At 55.5% G+C, this 21,550-nt stretch overlaps 1 protein-coding gene across 3 annotated transcripts in view; it reads right to left on the bottom strand.

Annotated features, from left to right (window-relative positions):
- The window catches only part of NEK6 (NIMA related kinase 6), an 86,518-nt gene that overhangs the window by 29,431 nt on the left and 35,537 nt on the right, over positions 1–21,550 (bottom strand). For all 3 annotated transcript variants that reach the window (XM_055541102.1, XM_055541104.1, XM_055541103.1), the window contains 3 exons: positions 13,978–14,096; positions 4,331–4,471; positions 2,876–2,938 (listed from right to left, as the gene is read on the bottom strand). In XM_055541102.1, coding sequence (XP_055397077.1) covers positions 2,876–2,938; positions 4,331–4,471; positions 13,978–14,067 — 294 coding nt within the window. In that variant the 5' untranslated portion in view covers positions 14,068–14,096. The remainder of the gene's footprint in view (positions 1–2,875; positions 2,939–4,330; positions 4,472–13,977; positions 14,097–21,550) is intronic.

Raw genomic sequence — 21,550 nt, 5'->3', positions numbered from 1 at the left:
GGTGAGAGCTGCCCTGAGCACGGTGCTCAGTAATGAAGCCCTGATTCTGGCCTGATCACCGTGACCTGTGTGATTGCCGGACAGGACCGCACCCCACTGGCCGGAAGTCAGCCCCTGCTTGGCTGACAGGAGACCCTGGCATTCCTTATAACTGAAACTATACTGAAATGACTCCAGGATCTAGGGAAGGCAGAGGGACTCAAATATTCCGCCACAGTATGGTCAGCCCGTCCAGCGGGGGTCCCCCCCAGAGGCCACTTGAAAGCACATTTTCCCAAAGGCCCAGAAGGTGCTGCGTGAGGGGCACGTATCTATGCTGTGTGTCGCTGTCCCGCCCCGCCTGGCAGCCTCTCCCTGGTCCTGGCGTGAACAGCATGAATGATGCCGCGCAGTGGCCCCTCTGAGGACCGCGCTTCTTTCTGTTTTGTAGGAAACACCCCGTGCCCTGGCACATCCTGTTGACTTCCCACAGGCAGGCTGGAGAGGTGGGTCACGTTCTACAAAGGGGCTGGCCTGGTGGCAGAGGTTATAACCATGGCAACGGGGGCTGCCTCTGACCAGATGCTACACTGAGTCCTTCCAATGCATCTTCTCACTAATTCCACAACAACACCTCTGAAGACAGCATTCTCGTCATCAACCCCTTAGACAGATGAGAAAACCAAGGCCCCAACTGGTCAGCAGCTTACCCACGGCCCCAGAGCTAGTGAGCAAGGGACGTATCTGCCTGCGAAGCCCGCAGCTGACCACGCTCAGTGGCAATGCAGCTTGGGGGAGGGTCAGAGACCCCACACCAGGCAGGCCTGGGTCATGCCACCTGGGGCGGCCTCACCGAAGAGGCTGTGGTCACTCAGTTCTGAGCCCAAGAACCAAACAGGCTGGCTTGGTGTGCACACGTGTACAACCCCTTACTCATGTGAGCAGCACACATGTGTTCTTGGCCACGAGTAGGGAGACAGGGGTGTGTGATCCAGACAGCCACTCCCCAGGGCTGGGGAATCAGTTTCAGGGATCACAACTGGGTCCAAAGGTAATCATTTAGTAAAACTTTCAAAATGTTATCTGAAGAGTATTTTAGGACCTGTGATGGCTGGAGTTAAGGATACCTCCCTACAAGCCTCTAGCCTCCCCCTTGGGACCCATCACAGCCAAGGGCCACCCCTGCAAGCATCCACAACTCCCATATGGCCACGACACCTCGCGCTCAGCCACTGCTGGGCCCCCTTCTTGTCCCCACGTTCAAGTCTCACATCCTGAATGTGGCATTCAAGTCCACCATGATCTGCACGCCCATCCATGCTGTCAGGGCTCCTGCAGCAGGCTCGTCTCAGCCTTCCAGATTCTGAGACCAGGCCCTGGGCCCTGCACGATTTCCCCGGGGCCCTTGGGTCTGCCAGCATCACCCGAAGGTCACCATCTGCCGCCTGTCTGTTCTCCCTCCTGCCTGGGAATCCCTGGGCGGTGGGGTGGCGAGGGGAGGGTGCCATGGTTGACTGTACCAGTAGCCCCACTTTACAGGAAGCTGCCAAGCAAGCTCTCCCTCTATGTGGGGACAGAGGACACCAAGTCAGTGCTGACTGTGTGCTCTCCTGTGCCAGGCCCTCTTCAGACACTACTTTATTTTTTAAAATTTTTCATTGATTTATTTTTTGGCCATGCCACGCTGCTTGCAGGATCTCAGTTCCTTAACCAGAGACTGAATCCAGGCCACGGAAATGAAATCCTGGAATCCTAACCACTAGGCCAGCAGGGAACTTCCCCGATACTACTTTATTTAATTCTCTCTATCTGCCCATTTCCTGTAAGGCCGGCATTCTCACCATTGGGCTGATGGGCAAACTGAGGCTCAGGGAGGTTAAGTCATACGCGTAAGGCCGCACAGCTTGTAAACGAAGACATCAGCATTTGAATCCAGGATCCCGGGCCTCCAAAGCCCATCCCTTTTTTTCTCCTCCATCACCTCCTAATTCTCAGGTGGAATCCTGAATCTGAGATTCAGGGGAGGAGGGCAGAGCCCCAGGGAGAGCCACCCCTAGACCAGGGAAATAGGTCTAGTCCAGAAAGTTCTGTCATCTCTGACTCTCAGGAGACCGGAGGGGAAGCCAGCAGGAAGGGGGAAAGGATGACCATAGACACCATCCACCACCACCACCCCTCGCCCTGGATGGGCCCTGCAAGTCTGTCCTTCACACAACCCTGTCCAGCTCTGGTGGAACCAAGGACTTCTGCCCACAGAGGGGCAGGCACATCAGCTACTCCCGGGGGACCCATCCCCAGTTGTGCATCCTGCCTCCTCCCTGTTGGAGGCCTGGCCAGAGTCCAACAGGTGGACACCTCAGGGGCCCCGAGCCCCTCCAGCTCCCAGAACCCGGGGCCCCATGCTCGGCTGTTAATTCTGCCCAGTGCCCCAGACTGGCTCGGCTCTGTCTCCCTGGCACAGAGCATCTCCCAGAGGGAGCACGAGAATGGGAGAGAAGAGAACGCACCTGGCTGAATATTCAGACGTATGTGCCGCCGCGTGGAAATACAAGGGCACAAGGCTGAGAGCAAAGATGGGATGAGACTGACAGGGAGACAGAGACAGACAAACCGCAGTCGGACCCAACACCCACCTCCGCTCCTTCCCCAAAAGCCTGGTCCACGGCCGCCACATCCAGATCCGCAAAGGTCAAGGACAGCCAGTCTGGGGGCGCCGCGAGGACTGGGCAGAGGTGAGGCGGGGTCCCCACTCAGCCACAGGAGGACAAACCAGCCGCTGCCCTCCTCCAAAGTACGTCGTTTCTGAATTTAAAGGGCTAAGGGGCTGTGATGGTCACGACATGGCCCAGCCTGGCCTAAAGAAGCATGGGGCTCCTGCTTGGCCCAGGGCACTCACCTTCAGGAGGCCAATCTCCTTGACACAGTCCTGCCTGGCCTTGGCATCCATCATCTCAAATATCTTGAGTGAGAGAAGACAGAGAAAGAGTGGTTAAAACCAGCACCCAGAGCCCCAGAGGGAGCACAAGGCCTGGGACCCCAGTCTGGGTTCTCACACCTCCTTGCAGCGGGAACCCTGTAAGAACAATGGTTCAGATAACTGGGTGCCCATCACGTGCCAGGCGCTGTGCTGACCAATTCCCACTGAATCATCTCAGCAGCTCCTATGAGGTGGGGGTTAATGCTGGCCAACTTACAGAGGAGGAGACTGAGGTCCAGAGAAGTCCTGTGACTTGCTAAGTACATGCACTGGTAAGGGGTAGGACAGGAAACACCCTTGGAGCCTCAGTCTTCACGTCTATAAATGGGGCCAACAGCTTGACCTCACTGGGCAGTCATGTGGACCAAGTTTGAAGAAGGGGTATAGCATGCGCCCCCTGATGCCCCCCAGGCCCTGTGTTCACTCCATGCGGGTCCTCCCAGCACATCCTAACTTACAGGAACAAACCGGAAGGCGACACTACAGCCGCCCGCCCGCAGAACCCATCCCAGCACTAAAAACCAACACAGAGAGAACCCATGTGAGCCCATCCCTGGCAGACAAAGCGCAGAACACGGCCTTTTCTGAACCGAGGAGCCCGTGTCCCCTCCGACCATCCCAGGCCACGTGTGCAGCACCCAGATCCACAAGGACAGAATCACACTGTCCGGCTTCAGGCGGGGCTTCTTCGCCCATCTCTCCACCTCGTCACTGTGTCTGAACTGCCTTCCCTCTCCTGGGCCTCCTCTGCCCAGCCGGTTAATCTCATTCTTTAAGGTAAATGAGCAAGTCGAGGGGCTGTGGAAGCCCTGCTGGAGGACTCAAGGCCATTTCCTGCAGAAAAGAGCCATTCAGAGGGGCCCAAAGGCTCTCACGAGCAGCTTCCTCCTTGGGCTTTGCTGCATAGAATGCATCTGCCTGACCCCACTCCTTTGATTAGAAGGGACTCAGAGGTCGGGCAGTAGCCCAGAGCTACCAGAGAGGGTCAGTTGGCTGCAGATCTGAGCCTCAGTTCCCACTTAGCTTCCCCCACCAGCCCTGGTAAGTTATTCACGTGTCTGCAGTTTTCCTCCTCCGAAAAATGGGGTGATAAATCCCCAATCCACAGAGCTGCCGTCAAGATTCTGTGAGCTCCAGCATAACGCAGTATACAGTAGGCACTCAGCATGTGCTCGTCCTTGTTTTCCTTTATGGTTCACAGAGAGTTTTCGCAAAGACAAGGCCGCCTGATTCTCCCACAGCCCCGTGAATGAGCAGAGTGCCAGTTTCCCGGGTTTTTTGCAGGGGAGAGGCAGGACTAGCCCAGGGCCACAGTGTTCAGACACCAGCCGGCTCCTGCCGTGTGGTTCTGACCCCACGGCGCTGTTGGCTCACCTGCACCTTCTTCAGAGCCACTGTCTTCCTGTCCAGCAAGCAGGTGGCCTTGTACACCTCGCTGAACTGCCCTCGGCCGATCTTCTTCTCAATCTGGAAGTCGGCTAGTGAGCAGCGAAAAGACAGGGCGCTGGGGTGCCTCTGGAGGGGAAGGACAGAGGACATCAGTGACCAGCCAGGCGGAGTGGAGGGCTGAGACCTGGGGCGGGGTTTGGGGTGGGGTGCTACCTCTTCCCCAGCCCTGGCAACAGCCTTTCAGGGTGGAGGGACCCTGATCGCCCCCTTACTATCAAAGCCCCCTTCGCCCCCTGGCGCTCTCCACACCAGCTCCCTTTGATCCCGACGACGCCCCTCTGCAGATCTGGGCTCCTCCACACACTTGTCTCCATCCCTCAGTATCGGATCACTTGTTCTTTGTTTGTTTCTGTCTCCACTCTCGAGGATCAGGGCCTCATCTGCCTTGGTCACTCCTGAACGCTTTCTGTCCCTGCTGGAGCCGGCCAGCAGAGCAGGTGCAATAAACATCTAAGGCAGCAACTAGCAAAGCCACACCGCCGAGGGGAGGGAGGCTCTGCGGGGTCCTGTCGGCCCCAGGGCTCCAGGACACACCCCCAACCCTTACCCTTCAAGTCACCCCACGAAGCAGCAACCTCCCCTCCCGGGGTAGTTTTCCCACCGCAGAGATGGGAACACGCAGGTTAAACCCACAGCCTGACACTCGGAGCCCATTCTTTGGATAAACTGTCCCCTTTATGGCAACATGAAGAATCTGGGCACCGTGATGACTCTCCAGGGGTCAGTGCTGAAGGCAATGATTAAGCTGCAGGACCTGCCCAGGATGGAGCCAAACAGGTGAGGCACAGTGGCCAGGTCCGCCCTCTGCCCAAAACACACCTGCAAAGGTGGTCTCGGGAAGAGGAGAGGAGGGGGAGCCACTGCTGGGCCCTGGAAGGGGGCGGGGGGAAGGGCAGAGGAGGCCCCACGACAGCCTGGCAGGGTGGGCCCTCCCTCCTGCTACACCCCCACTCTCAGGTGGAGGATCACCCCCACTGAGGACCCTCCCCACTGGGTGGTGACATGAAGATGGGGTCTCTGTTGCTGCTGGGTGACTTGCACACAGTAGGTGTGCAGAAAGGTGTGCAGAGTTCCTTCAGGGGAACAGGGGTGGGGCAAGAAAGCCTGAGGGTCCACCCCCCACCCACAGCAGGGCAAGCCGCTGTATTTTCAGAAGTGGAAACGCCTCTTCCAGAGTTTGGCCAGAGCCTCTGAGAGGCCGAAGGTCAGGAGTTCCCCTGTGCTGTGTTCTGGAACTCTCCCCACCAGGAATGCCAAGAGCAGACCAGTCATTCCTGGAGGAGCCCTGGGAACCCCCGTGTGATTGGCTGTGGAGCCCATCAGCCTGGGTCACTGGCTGGTGACCTTGGTGGTTACACAAGCCACCCTGAGCCTCGGTTTCCTGTCCGTAGGGTAGAAGAAGTAGGGTGGCTACAAGAATTTGGCAAGATTGCTAAGCCGTGTACACAGTAAGTGCTTAGTGGTTGCAGCCATGTTACGGACAGGCTTGGGCGGGGCAGGAATGAGGAGGCTGGGGTTGGAGCCTGAGCGACTACTCCCTACCTCTGCACCAGCCATGGCCCAGCTCTGCACCAAGGAAACCCTAACGGGCATCTTGTTGCCAGGACTGAGAGATGGAACTCAGCTTTGCAGCTCGCAATCGCTGGGCCCACCCTGACTCAAGTCTCCAGGCATAATTACCTCCCCTGATGGGAGATTTTAAGACATTCTGCCTGGGGACCTGAGCAGGGGGGTAGGCTGGTGGAGGAGGAAGACGGTGCTCTCGCCCACCACCTGCCAGTCTCTGCCAGGTAAGTTCTTTAGTCTCAGCAATGGACCTACCTGCACACCCAGTGTCCACCTAAGAGAAGTAGCATGCGTTTACTAAGCATGTACTATGTGCCAGGCACTGTGCGTATAGCTTCCCGGGACCCTGTGAGCAGACGTCACTGCGACTCCATTCAGAAAACAGGCTCAGAGGGGAGGCTCCAGACCCTACCGCGAGTAACACCGGGGATTTGAACCAGGACAGGATACTCCCTTCACCCTGTACATGTTACCACCCAACTCTGCTTTCCTGTCAAGACCCTGTGACTAGTCAGGCCTCCCAGCTTCAGCCTCCTGAGCCCCACCTGTGCCCCCACCATGGGCCTCCGCCTTAGTCCCCTCTGTGCCCCCTGAACTGGGGCTCTGACCTGCCAAGCAGGTGCCCAGGGCATGTGTGTCAAAGGACACAATGAAATGCGCTCAAAACAGCCAGGAGCAGGAGAGACTCTGTGACCCGGCCACTGTCACTTCTGTGGGCACAGCTGAAACCACGCCCCCGAGCAGGCAACGCTCTGGGCCCCTGGAGGAACCACACGTGGTCAGGACAATAGCGCCATGCCCTCTCGTGTGTTTGGCACTGACCATGCATCTGCTGGTGTCCTAGGTGATGAGACAGGTTTAACGACTGAAGTCCCCTAACAGCTTGTAAAACAAGGCTTATCGGTCCCACTTTATGATTAAGGACACTGAGGCACAGCCAGGTGATGGGAGCTGGGACTTGAACTCCCAGATGACGGAAAGCCAGGCACGCTGCCCGGCGACATGGGGCAAGGTCTCTGTGCCCCACCTGTTTCCCTGGGGACAGTGAGGGTCTGGAGGGCATGCTCTCTAAGGGTCCTACTTCTGCCAACGCAGAGTGATGAGTGGCTAGAGTCCCTGGCACTTTCTACCCACCTCAAGGATGTTCCCCAGAGGCCATGTGGTCCAGCTCCACGGCTGGAAGATCCCAAAGGATAGGGACCTCCCAGCCAGCCTGGCTGACGGCCCTGCACTTCTGAATATGCGATGACCCAGATTTGCATTTCCTATCACAACCCATCCAACCTAATTAGAGGAAGGCTCCAGGAGGGGGCAGGCTACCCAGGGGGCAGTGCAGCATGAGGGGGCTCCGGGGGCTGCTGCCACCCCCACCGGGGTCAGGACAGGGCCTTGTCCCTGCGGGGACCCCTGCTCAGGCGGGGGTCACTATGGGACGCAGGGCTTCTGGGGGTGCAGCTGCCTGAGCCAGCAGAGTCCTGACCCCAATTTAACTCAGGGACTCGGAGCAGAAAAGGAACAGCTGAACTGAGTTCTTGCCCCCAAAGGCCAGGCTTCTTCCTGCTGCCACCCACCTCCTGGGTGGGCCCCCCACAAGTTCCTGCAGGGGAGAGAGGTGGGCCATGATGGGGATGTTAGAAACCCAGCCCCAGGACCTCCAGGAGAAGAGGGTCTGGGAGCTCTAAGCTGCTGGGCAAAGACAGGGCTGGCCCCAAACAGCCCACGCGACGGTGGGGCCGACAGTCACCCCTCCTGACGGCCTTTCTGAAAATGGCTCATCTAACACTGTCCCATTACGTCGGGGACCCCACTCTGCCTCCTAGGGAAAATACACACAACCCCAGGGCCCAGGGTAGCAGAGAGGTGACTGCCACTCTGGCCCAGTCCGCTGAAATGCTGACACTGGGGCCTGGAGGCCTGGGTTCAAGTCCTGGCTCTGCTACTTCCTAGCAAGCCCTCTGGGCCTCAGTTTCCTCATCTGTCCAGCTGGGATCTGTTGGACAACCATCATCTGTCCAACCGTCATCTAGTTCTTTGTCCTTGGCAAACAGCCCTGGGTGACTGATGGAAGGACAGTCAACTCAGAGGCTGCAGGTATGTCCACCTCACCCCTTTACTGTAGCCAGAGGATGTCGGGTAAATGACTTCTCTGAGCCTCAGTTTCCTCATCTGTGAAATGGGGCTATGAAGACTTATTTAAGTGAGATGAGGGTTGTCCAACAACCCTCCAGAGGGCAGTTGGGGGTTAAATAAGTTAATGAGTGAACACTTAGAAGAGGGCCTGGTACTTAGGAAATGCTGCATATTTGGTGCTATTATCATGTTTGTTGTTGTTATTACTGTTGGTTTGGCACTGCAGAATGTCTGGAGGAATGCAGACTTCCCAGGGGCTGGGGAGAAACAAAGGCAGGGAGTGCACAGTGCCCAGCCAGGTGGGAGCCTGGCCCAGGGAATAAACACAGGGAATTGTCAGCTGGCGTTATCAATACCACTTGCATTCCCATTCCACTGAGGGTCTGCGCTGAGCATATTCCTAGCTCTGGATTCTCTTGCTATAAAAAGTAAAATGTATTTTAAAATGCAAGACTAAGATCAATGACATCCCGTTTCCTTAGCACCCATGGTGCTGGATGTTTAAAGTACACCATCTCACTTAAATAGGTCTTCATAGCCCCATTTCACATATGAGGAAACTGAGGCTCAGAGAGGTCATTTACCCGACATCCTCTGGCTACAGTAAATGGGTGAGATGGATGTACCTGCAGTCTCTGACTTGACTGTCCTTCCATCAGTCACCCAGAGCTGTTTGCCAAGGACAAAGAACTAGATGACAGGCTTGCCCCCCTTTCTAGGCTGTGCTGTGGACACCAGAGGCCATTTCTGACTATTCATCCCCCTTCCCCATGGTGGGAGCCCCTTAGTTCTCCCCCAAAGGTAGAAGAGATGGGGTGGAGGGACAGGGAGGTGGCAGTGGGCCTGAGAGGGGGCACTAATGATCTCAGAGAGGAGGAACCCCTGGGAACAACTCCTTGGGCAGCAGGAGGAATCTGGTGGGGTCACGAGTCAAGGACATGGCCAAGGTCCTGAGTCACTTCTAGCCCAGACCCCAGTCTCCCAAGAGATGGGAGGACAACATCAGACAAACAGCAGGGGGACCCGGTGTCTTGGACCACTCCAGGATACCGCCACCCCAGAAAGCTTGGTGAAACCTAGCTCTCTTTCCCAAGTCAGATCAAATTAGGCCACAAACGCCCTTCACCCTGTGTTAATTTGAGTTTAAAATGTTTGAACCACGGTAAGCCTCAGCCATCGACAAATCCTTTAAAAAAAAACCAAAAAAACAGGAGCATAAAATTACATGTTAAAAGAATAAAAATGCATCCGCCCAATTAATTTTCTGAAATCTCATTAAAAAATTTAGCCTGACTAAGTCAGACTTCTGACCTGAATTTTAATCATCTTTACACTGTATGGGTCTTTTTTCCCTGATATTTGCAATGCATCATTAATTTTAAGGCAACCGCTTCTACGATTTTAAAAAGCACACTTCATTAGAATGACATTTCCTGTAAACGAACTTCACCTTTAAAGACATCTGACATTGTGTGCCGGGAACTTCTAATGGATTCAGTGTATGTGTGTATGTGTATACAGCGATGTGTTTTAAATCTGCCTGGCACAAAAGAAGGGCGCGATTTACAGAGAGTCCATATTGTCAGACTCTTTACGTGGCCAGACCCACTCAGCTCTTCATGGTCTGGCTAATTTCGTACCTGAAGCCAGCCTCCCCTCCTGCAGCCCAAGTGGTGAGAAGGGCTCTGTGTGGCCACCGGACTTGGAGTCACTGCTGGCTTTCCCTTCGGTAGCAAGACGGACAACTTACCACGCATCTCGATTTCCTCCCCTGCAGAGAGGAGTTTTAAATAAGATCTCCTCCTCTGGCTTGGTAGGAGGATGGAATGAGGTAAGTGCCAGGCATTGCAATAGTAGGTACAACCACCACCGAGACTGTCTCAACTTGGAAGTCTGTCTACACTCAGCTCTGTGCCATCGGCTCATGGGAACGGTGAGCAAGATGCCCGAACATCTAGACGCCTGATGACAAACCCTAACATCATCTCGGCTGTGGCAGCGCCCCCAGGACGAGCCTCACAAACCAAGCTCTGGGAAGGCTGAGCTTAAACACACGGATGAGAGAATTTGGAACCGGCTCCAACGACTAACAAGCAAAGACTTGAAGGGAAACAAACCATGAAGAGCATCAACTCCCACGTCAGCAGGCTGGCCACATCCTCGAGCTCCCTCTCCCCCTCATCCTTTCAGTTACTGCTGGAAGTCTCTGGAATCTTCCCTCCTCGCGTCCAGCCCATTTAAGGTCAAAGCATCATGTGACCTCCTATTTTCACCTGACTCGTGACCAGCTACCAGGGACCTAAAACCCCAACCCCTTGTCAATTTAAATCCGTAACAGGCTTCCCGTTTGCTGCAGGTACAGTGCCAAACGACAGCGGGATGCCAGGCCTTTCATAAACACCTGCTGCGCTACCTTACCTAAGCACAGGCATTTCAATGCTTATCTAACCCGACTGATCCTGCACCTTCAGCTTGGGTTCCTTCTTCTTCCTGAACATCCCCTCTCCCTGTCATACCCCAAACTCCTGATCATCATCAGCCCACATGTCATCTCCTTTCTAGAGCCTTCCTTATCAACCCTAATCCCTGGGGCAAAACAAGCCACCCCATTCTCCAGGCTCCCTCTGCATCAGTTCATCCCTCCCTGGGAGCCTTTCCTCTACACGGTCTTTATCTACTTATGTGAAGGGCTCCCCAGCAGACCCAAGGCAGAAAGGAGACAAGCACTCGCTGAATTTATAACACTTGGCAAACACTTCTTGAATTTTAATGGCCATTAATATTTGATCATTAAATCTTATCTACCACTATTGCTTTAGGAAGATTTTCATGAAGATTGTGGTGCCATGCGGAACTAGTGACAGCTGTCCCCATCCCCTGAACATACGCACATTCCTCTCTCCGAAGTGACGAATATAACTGAACTTGGCACGTCCCAAGCAGGTTTGCAAAGACTTTCCAGAATGGAAGACACGTTAACTGAGGCTTTCTCAGACAAGAACACCTTTCTCCTTCTTGGAAATTCATATGGTTCTTAGTGGGTCAGCTCAGCCTTGCATTTCTTTCCTGATGAAAATGCTCTGAAGCAAACAGGTTAAAAATCATAAACCAAAGGGGCATTTTAAGCTCTGTTTCTCAACTCCATTCATTCATTCATTTGAAACCTCCATAAAAGCAAGCATGTTCAGCTTCTCCAAGTCTATATGAAATTCACGTAAAATTCTACCCAGTTCAGCAAACTTATTTTCATAGGCTGACAGCACCCAGAGCTAGAAAGCTCCTTCAGATGAACAAACCACTAGCCTTGGACACAGAAGGTTAACAAAAGTCAGAGTTTGCATGTTAACTAAATTGTTTTTTCTACACTGGGGATATTTCCAGCCCTGGGCTCTTGAGCTGTGAAAACTAAAATGATTTTTAGAATATAAGAGTAAGATCAATCACATACCATTTCCTTAACACCCACAATGCTGAATACCATGTTGGGTGTTTAAAACATATCATCTCACTCTGTGGCCCCATTTTACAGAAGAAGAAACTGAGGCTCAGAGACGTCATTTACCCAATGTCACCTGGCTAGTGAGGGAATGGAGTGAGGAACCACATCCTGCCTGGTCCAGAGCACAGCATTCTTGCCATCATGCAGTCTGGCTCTTTTCTCTAAGGATGACTTCAGGGAAACAGCAGTGCCTCCTGCCATAAAGGAAAATGCCTGTGCCATCAATTTGAGGTGTTTCTATGTCCTGAAACAGACAAGATTCGAGCCATGATCTCTCCCCAGACAGTGTTTAAATACCAGTGCTCTATGAGATGAGGGGAGACAGAGCGCTTGACTCTTTTCATTCCAGCCCCACCCTGCAGCAGCCCCAGCGTCAATGTGGCTGCGCCCCAGTTCCGCAGACCTGGCCAGACACTGGTGGACCGGGGGCATCTTTCCCGCCAGCTGCTTGCCAATGCTGAGTAAGCGTATCTAATCACACTTAACTGCGTCATTACCCACTCCAACATGTGCAAAGAGGCACCCGGACGGTGCGGCCACCGCAGCCCACCACCTCCTCGCCTTGTCCATGAGATAATTACAGGCCTCTCTGCTCTGCCAAATGAGGCTGTAATTAACCCTAATTGCTCAAAATGCAACTGGCTAATTCTGGGAGATTAATCAAGGGGGACTCAATTGTTAGTGAATGACTTAATGTGACAAATTGCTACATTACCCGAGGAGGCCCACTGCCCCCAGCCATTGGGGAGGTGTCCTGGTGGACCCTGGACCAGCAGTGTCTATGAGCTTCCCAGCTTTCTGGGACCTGCCTCCTCACATTTCACCGAGAAAATGGGCCCCTACATCCCAGCCAGTGACTGGGATGGGGAGGATGAACAGCATAGTTGCCTGTGGACCTCCTGTGTGCGCACACATATGCCGTTTGTATTTCACATATCACCTCTGTGTGAATCTACAGAGGTGCACCTTTCCTTGGGCTGATTAGTCTCACACCAGGAAGCACAGAGGAATAAGAGCTCAGGTACAGGAGAAGGACTTCAGACTCACCTTGCTTCCTTGGCCAGGCACCTTTGGGCAGTGCAGAACCTGTACAACTGTACATGGCAACCCTGCCCAAGAAGGTCAAACACCAGTCCACCTGAAGTCTTCCAACAAAACTAGGCAGTTAGAAGCTGTGGCAATCCTAACAAGACTCAGGAAGGTGGCTCTCTCTGAATCTCCTCCTGATTTAGGTCTCATAGGCCTGGGACAAAAGCCAACCCTCAACAATTACTTTTCATCACTCCGGGCTGCCCACAGCACCCAACAGCATCTGGCACTGGCCAATCTGTCCAGCCAAGCTCTTTGTCCCCCTTTAGGTCTCTGCAAGCCACTTCCTCCAGGAGGCCTCTCTGGTTCCCTAGTTTAGACCACATGCCTTGTTGGAGTTCCATGGCCCCCAGTTTCTTCTGCTTTCTTTCTTGTCTTTCTCTCCCGTGAGGCTGTGTGCTCCCTAAAAGCAGACCTGGCTCTGTTAGCACATGACCGTGTCCTGGGTGGATGCATGCAGCTGACGAACTTGGCAGGTGAAGCCCCACCCAGAAGATTCTGTCTAGGAAGGGAGGCAGACCTGAGAGGCAGTGTCCCAGTGCATGCGATGGTGGCCCTGACCCAGCGCCTGTGCACAGGTCTGGGCGCAGCACAGAGCAGGGAGGGGAACAGGAAGGCTCCTCAGGGGCAGCAGCATTTGGACTGAGGCCTGGAGGAGTCGAGGGTTGCACCCTAGGGAAAGGTGCAACGTGAAAGGTGTGGGGTGTGCGGGCAGCCCAGAATCCCAGAAGCCATTTTCTGAAAAGCTGTGAAAGGCTGCCTGGATCTCCAAAGTTCTACACAGAGGGTGGGTGGGGCAGGTGGAAGGGAACCAGTGTCCCTGAAACTCTGCTGCCTCCAGACAAAGAGGCTCCCCTCCCCGTAGGGAGGGCCAGAGCACAGCTGAGACCAGAAAGGAGGAGCCCAGCTCAGTCAGGAAGCGCATTCTGATCCCAGGTGTGCCCTGCCTGTTCCCCTGCGCTCCTCACTCTGCCCAGGCCTCCAGGACTCCCTCTACGTCTGTCCTTCTAACCAGCGTTGATCCCTCTGAAATAAAGCCCTTCGTTCACATGGAAACCCCAGGGGCAGGTCCAATGCCAGGCGTCCCAGCCCAGAGGGCATCTGTGAGTGTGGCTGACAGGTGGAGGACCGAACAATCAGGCAGTGACTCTGCTTCCATCACGGGAAGCTTTCAAGGTGTCTGGGGGCTGCCGAGGGGCTTCCTCCTGTGGCCGGGATGAAGCAGCCTCAGGGATCAGTGATCCTCCCAGACTCTCCGATGCACTGCAGATAATGGAGAAGGGCTTACCTGTGGGTCAGGAGGGTGCGCGGGCCCCAGGGTGTGGCAGAGGTTGTTCGGGTTCCCTCCATGGGGCATGTGGCTGGGCTGTCCTGCCATCCTGCATGCCAGCCTCGCGAGGGCACGGGCTGCAACAGAAAATGAGGGCTTTCTTACACACAGGCGTGTGCACCTTCACTTGCCCCCTTTTACAGATGTGCAGGCTGAGGGGCCGAGCTGGCGGGTAACTTGCCCATGGTGATGTGGCTCGGAAGTGGCAGCGCTGGGGCTTGACAGCCTGCGTGACACACCTCCCTCCATTACGCTGTCCCGACCAGGCTGCTAGGATCAGCCCCGCTGGATAGAGGTGGAAGCAGGCTCTGAGCCAGGAAAAGCCCAAAGGTGGCCTGCCAGCCAGCAAGAGAGGCACCACATTCAACACCACATGGGCCAGACTCCACAGCCTGTTCTTTCCACATCGCTGTCCCCCATGCCTGACCCCCCATCCTCACCCCATACAATCCCAGGTTGGCAACTTAGTGGCCAAGAGAGACCGACCATGAGTCAGACTGCAAGTCTCAAATCAAGAAGGACCGCCCGTCCCCATCCTTGCTGGGCCCTGGCACTCCAGACACTGGGAAGGCCGAGGGTCCCACTCACAGTCCTGTACAAACCTCCAGGCAGGGGCAGAGCCCTCGGCACACAGGAGCAGCTCCCTCAACCTCCAGGGCTGGTGTAGCCACATCAGAGGCCCCCTCAGAGAGGAGAGGCAAGGATGCCAGCCACCAGTTGCCATAGTAACCGCAGTAGCTGTCCGTGATGAAGCACCCGTCATGTGCCCAGGCCTGAGCTGAAGGCCATCTCAGTATCACTCCCAGCAGACAGGCATGGCCTGGGTAGGACCCAGGCCCAGGCGCACATAAGAGGCTGTACAGCCCCTTTTCCTCCTCAGGAGGAAAGCCCTCCACTCACGCACCAGCATTTCTGCAGCACCTAACCTGCAGTGTCCAGGGCCGGGCCCGGGCTCCCACGGGACACCTGGAAGATGGGGTGCAGAGCAGGCAAGTGATGAGCACCCCCAACTAGGCTGCTGCTCCTTCCACCAGGCATGGCCCTGGCATTCCCGCGGGCACCTCTCCCTTGACCCACTCCAAACAGAACCCAGAAGGCCTGGCCAGGCTACTGGAGCAGCACTGTTTACACCCTCTGAAGTGCTGGAGTCCCCATCCCCAGGAATCAGTGGCCAAGGGGCGAGTGTGCAAGCTCCTGGTCAGGACAACTCTGAGCTGTAGACACCCAAGCGGGGTGAGCTGGTCTAAAATAACACCCCCTGCTTGTCTGCTCCCCTACTCCCTCATGATTTTGCCCACATGGCCTCGTCTCAGCATCTGCTTCTGGAGAACCCGAACCCGGACACCATCTTTCTCTCTGAACGGACTTTGCCTCTCGCCACCTATGAGTAACTTGGTCATCCCTGGCCATCCCCACCAGCCGAAGTCCAAGCTGACAGGCTTCTGGTCCAGGGGGTCGGCAAGCCTGGCTGCACGTGTCTCCTGAGTGCACACGTGCCCCACATGAAGGGGGTGGTCTGGGCAGTGGGAAGGAACCCACACCGAACCCACCCCCCTCACAACTGGGGTTGGCACAGTCAGAGCCCTGCAGACCTGGTCACATGTTGCTCTTCCTTTCTCTCCACTGTAGTTTTTTCTGGCAGTCAACAGGCCAGCCCTCCCAGGCTCCGAGATGACAATAACACCTGTCAAAGTGTGGCCACCAAGCCCTGAATCACCCGCTGACCCTGACCCTTGGCCTCCCTGGCTCTGCCCTCCAGGAGCCTCCCTAGAATGTGCACACTGCTGTCCAGCGCCCAACCTTCCTGTGTCCCCAGGACAGGCCCAGCTCCTCCCTCGCACCCCTCTCTTAAGAGATGGCAGAAAGCGAGGCCACGTGGGGCAGGGCACTGTCCACAGGTGGTGCCCACCTCAGCCAAGCAGGAAGTCTCGGGTGCTGAGACCCCCTGCCCAGTATGGCCTGGCCCGATGCTCTCCTCCCTGTGAAGTCACCAGTTTTGACCCCCACACATGGTAATTTGGGGCTTCCCTGGTGGCTCAGATGGCAAAGATTCGGCCTGCAATGAAGTAGACCTAGGCTTGATCTCTGGCTCGGGAAGATTCCCCTGGAGGAGGGAATGGCAACCCACTCCAGTATTTTTGCCTGGAGAATTCCAAGGACAGAGAAGCCTGGCGGGCTAGAGTCCATGGGGTCACAAAGAGTTGGACATGACTGAGCGACAAACATTATCAGTTTTCATTTTCATGGCATTTTATGATCTTCATCCTAATATGTATGTGTAGATAAAGAGGTGGATCTCTCGATATCGCTCTCTGCTCATCTCTCGAATGAGAGTCCCTCAGAGGGTATTACAGGGTGTGCCTGTACTTCTGAAGTCTCTCCCACCCTATTCCCCCCGCCTCTGGCCCAGCCCAGGCTTCCCTCCGCCTGGACCTCTGGGTCTCCTCCTCCACAAGGGCCTCTGAGGAGGATTCCTGAAGTGCAGATGGGCCCCCAGCCTCTCAGCACCTCCCAACCATCTGTGCCTGGGCTTCTGCACTGGAGTGCACACCCCCCACCCCCTCGCCCCGGGTGACACAGTGAGGACCTGGGTACGAAAAGCCCCAGGATAAACAGATAAACACGAGCAGCTTCCCCGGGCAGTGCTGTTACTCAGGAGGGAAATGTGTGCGACAATAAGCCCGATACAGAGGGAACAAAATGTAAAATGCGCATGAATTTTAAGATAAAACCGGAGACTCCTGCAGGCTCTGCAGCTGCTTCGGGCTGCACCCCGAGACCCCTCAGGGTGACATGTTCACCATCCTCCGCCCTTAGGGAGACCTCCAGGGGGGAGGCTGGAGGAGAACTGTCTTCAGCAAGAAGGTTCTGTCTTTATCTCGGAAGGCACCAGGCACGGCCCACAGGCCAGGTCCGCGCGTGACTCGCTCACCTGCCTACCTGCTCAGAGACCACGTGGGTTAGAAACCACAACGCAGCCATCTCTAGTTCCCATGTCCTGCCCCACTCAGCCTCCTGGGGCCAGCAGGCCTGGATTTATAGCTTGGCTCTGTCACTCCCCAGTTGGGACTTTGGGCAAGTCACATTGGGCAGAGACCTAGGAGGTATTTGTCAACGTCACCTCCCACGTCCCCATGTAGCGATCATCTAACACCTGTACCCAGAGGTGGTCTGCAGGCTCTCAAGAGTTCACCCCGTTTCTCACACAGGCCCCAAAAGTAAGGGGCCCTGGGCTCATCAGAAGTAACAGCAATAGGAATTCCCTGGTGGTCCAGTGGTTAAGAATTCACCTGCCAGTGCAGGGGGCACGTGTTCGACCTCTGGTTCAGGAAGATTCCACATGCTGCGGGGCAACTAAGCCCACATGCCACATCTACTGAGCCTGAGCCTGTGCCCTGCTCCCACGATGAGAAGCCACTGCAATGAGAAGCCTGCTCACCACAGCTAGAGAGTAGCCCCCACCTGCCACAAATAGAGAAAGCCCATGTGCAGCAACAGGTAAAAATATAAACAAAAAAAGTAAAAATAAAGAAAGCTGAGCACAGAAGACTTGATGCTTTTGAACTGTGGTATTGGAGAAGACTCTTGAGAGTCCCTTGGACTGCAAGGAGATCCAACCAGTCAATCCTAAAGGAAATCAGTCCTGAATATTCATTAGAAGGACTGATGCTGAAGCTGAAACTCCAATACTTCGGCCACCTGATGCGAAGAACCAACTCATTGGAAAAGACCCTGATGCTGGGAAAGACTGAAGGCGGGAAGAGAAGGTGGAGACAGAGGATGAGATGGTTGGATGGCATCACTTACGCGATGGACATGAGTTTGAGTGAAGTCCGGGAGTTGGTGATGGACAGGGAAGCCTGGTGTGCTGCGGTCCATGGGGTCGCAAAGAGTCAGACATGACTGAGCAACTGAACTGAACTGAGTGTCCTTATCATGCTGGGGCCCACATACCCTTCACCTCCATTAGCCCATCGCCTCTTAACATCACCTCCACGAGACAGATTCTGTTACTGTTCCACTTAACAGACAAGGACACTGAGGCCCAGGGTGGTTAAGAGATTTGCCCAGATCACATGGAGCGGAGCCAGGGTGCAGACCTGTGACAGCATCTTTGCCCCAAACCCCTGGTTCTGCACCCCCAAGGTCTTTACCAGCAGAACATCATCTTCCTTCCAGCAGTCCCCACAGAACAACTCCCGCCCCCCATTTCACAAGTGGGGCGGTGCTGAGTGGGCAGGGGTGATCCCGGGGGCAGTGGGCCATGAGGGGCCATTCCCCTACATGGACCCCAGGGCTCTCTCTCTTCGGGATGGCATCGAGCGGATGCAGTACTGCCATCCGCATGCCTGGTCTGCCAACCCCCTGGGGTAACTTCCTGTTCCTAAGAACGGTTCTGCCCAGAACCTAATAGAACTGGCTGCAGCTCATGCCCCTGTGAGGAGGAAGGGCCTTTGTTCCAGGAAAGGAGTCTGCAAGTCACAGCACCCCCAAGTGCCAGAGAGAACCACACAGAGAGGAAAGGAGACAGAGGGGGAGGGATGGGGAGGAAGCAAGGAAGTGAAAGTTCTCTCCAAGGCATCCAGTGGCCAGATCTCTTCCACTTAGCCTGGGCTGTCGAAAGACCCATTTTACAGGCGGAGACTCAGGCTCAGAGAGGGAACACAAAATATCATGTTGGAAATAAGCTACAGAGGAATGCTCTGAACCCTACTCTGCCTCCAAAGCGCCACCCAGGCTCAAGACAGCCTCTGCCTCTTAGGGTTTTCCAGGGTGATGGATTTCAGTGGATTTGCATTCTGTTTGGCTATATCTCAGGGCTTCCCTGGTGGCTCAGACAGTAAAGAGTCCGGCTGCAATGCAGGAGAGTGGGGTTCAATCCCTGGGTCGGGAAGAACCCCCGGAGAAGGGATGGAGGCCCACTCCAGTGTTCTTGTCTGGAGCATTCCATGGACAGAGAAGCCTGGCGGGCTATAGTCTATGGGGTCGCAGAGTCGGACACGACTGAGCGACTAACACTTTCACTTTTTTTCATACCCCTGGAAATTCCTGCCAGAAACCCCTTGTTAGGGGGTTCAGCTGCAGAAAGATCAAGGCAAAGGGATGAGACGCGAAGAGCAGGGTAAGGACTCTGCACACAGGGCACCTCCAGGAGCTGCCTGTCTCATGGCTCCTGCCAAGTCGCAGAACAATGGGGCCCAGGCTGCCAAGCCCAAGTCAGGGGCCAAAAATCTGTGGAATGTGAGACCCGGAGCCGCAGGCCACACTGAGCGCCACCTCACAGAGGGCCTTTCTTCTGCAGGGAGTGAGAGCCCTGCATTTCCAGGGCTCTCCAGCCTGGGTTCACACATGTGCCTGTCCCCCAGGTGCCCGGGGACTGGATGGGGACGAGCTTGGTGGGGAAGGCCCAGGGCCTGTTTGGGACCCCGACCTACCTTGGGTTCAAATCCTGGCTTGGCTGCCTTTAATCCTTCATTTGGAAAATGGGGCTAAGATCTACCTTTGAGGGTCACTGAGAATTAACTGCGCTAACAGACGTAAACGCCTCAGGACAGAGGAGGGTCCGCTGAGGCTTTAGCTGCTACCAGCATCGTTTCCACTAACCACCTCTGGACAGCGGAGGAGGGCCTGACTCCATGCGACAGACATGGGAACTGGGGCTCAGAGAGGGGCAGGGACTTGCCCAGTGTCACACAGCCAGTAAAAGACAGAGCTGGGATGCTAGACCCCAGATCATGATCTCTTTACTCCACTGCATGGCTTCTTTGGGGTGACTCTGGAGCAAACACCCTCCTCAGCGTTTACAAGACCTGGAGCTGCTTTTGCAAATCCCCTGACAAGCTCCCCTAGCCCTGGCCTTTGGCAGGGCTCTTACTAATGTGGGGTGTGACCCTAAGGAGGTGGGTGAGTGGGTTTAGTCTGGTCACTTCCTGGAAGAGATTGGCTCCCAGGCTGGGCTCCTAGGCTCCCCAAGAGGACTTTCTGACCACCACTGTCGCCTGGCGCTTGTCTCCCAATTTCTAAAACTTCCTCTAGGGCAAAGTCGTGTCCCTCCATCGCCTCCTGCCAAATACCACACTTTGTGGAGGATGGCGGCTCACAGAGGCCTTATCCTCCCAGGAAAAACGACCCAGGACACCAGGAAGGCTCAGACCAAAGACCCAGCTCGGGCCAGGATTGGAGGCCTGAGTGTGCCAGGGTCGTGGGGGTGCCAGTATCCGTCTACACCTCACCATGCTCCTCAGCCCTGAAGTGGGAACAGCAAGTGTCCACTTGCCCTTCTCTGCACGTGTGCGTGCATGTGCACACGTGTATGCAATCAGGTCACAGGCTTTATGCAGAGCCACGTTCTTGGTGTGTCCACAGGGGCAGGGTCGTCACTACCCCAGGTTTGGGGGTGGAGCTGGTGAAGGCCTGTGTGGCTCCCAGGCTGAGAGGCTGCCACACCCTTAGAAGAACCTCACCGACAACCCCAGAGGCCCGGTCTCAGCTGGACGCCATACCCTCTGCCCATTCTCTGGGGAAGGCCCCTCTCTATTCCTGCCAGCTGAGTGAAAAGCTTCACAAGTCATTTTTCCAAAGCAAGAAGCCAACCTGGTGACTCCCCACCCTCCTACATACACAGAAGGAGTGGCCTGACCCCAGAACGGGCACAAGGGGCTAGCTCTGCTGGTCCAGCAAGCTCCATGCTGGCCATGGAAGCTTAGGAAAGGTGCCCACTGCTGGGGCGGCAGGGGGAGGAGAGGTGCCACAGGCCCGCATGGCCCAATACACCCCTACACAGACGGAGCTCTGAAGCCCAGCAGGAGGCCAGGCAGTTCACAGGCTGGCCACTGCGGAGGTCAAGGCCAGACCAGCTTCAGCGTCAGCCAGCACCCACAGCAATGCCTCCGTAGGCCGAGTAATTTGACATCTTCCAGGAATCCCAAGTGGTGCCACCAGGTCCATTTTGCAGATGAGGAAACCAAGGCTCCAAAGGAAAACATGACTTGCCAAAGCAAACACCCTCCTCAGTGTTTCCGAGAACTGGGGCTGCCTTTGCAAAGCCCCTGGACACATGCCTCCCACCCTGGCCTTCAGCAGGGCTCTTACTAAAGTGGGGCATGACCCTAAGGAGATGGGTGCTTGGGTTTAGTCTGCCGTTTGCTGCTCAGACCAGGGAGGCTGTGTAACGAGGGAAAGGGACACCACTGATGACCCGGTGTCCTCTCGTGAGGCCTGGGCAGTCAGGATCGCCCCCACACAGGGACCAGTCCTAATGACAGCCCACGCTAGTGGGGCCCTCCTTGTGTGCACGCCAGGGACATGCCAAGAGCTGTACACGCCTGGCTCCACCCCACAGCCACTCTGCGCGGGGGCTGCTACAATCCACGTAGGAGGAAACGAAAGTTCAGACTGGTTACGTGACGGGCCCAAGGTCACTCAGCAGGCAGCAGGCAGCACTGACATTTGAAACCAAAGTGTGCCTGCCTCCTCTGGTCCATACTTCCTTGGACAGTGAGGGAGGGAATGAATGAATTCCGGCCTGGGG

This window comes from Bubalus kerabau, chromosome 11 (genome assembly GCF_029407905.1).
Source record: "Bubalus kerabau isolate K-KA32 ecotype Philippines breed swamp buffalo chromosome 11, PCC_UOA_SB_1v2, whole genome shotgun sequence".
NCBI lineage: Eukaryota > Metazoa > Chordata > Mammalia > Artiodactyla > Bovidae > Bubalus > Bubalus kerabau.
The sequence above is the reverse complement of the archived record's forward strand: the minus strand, read 5'-3'. Positions and strand labels throughout refer to the sequence as shown.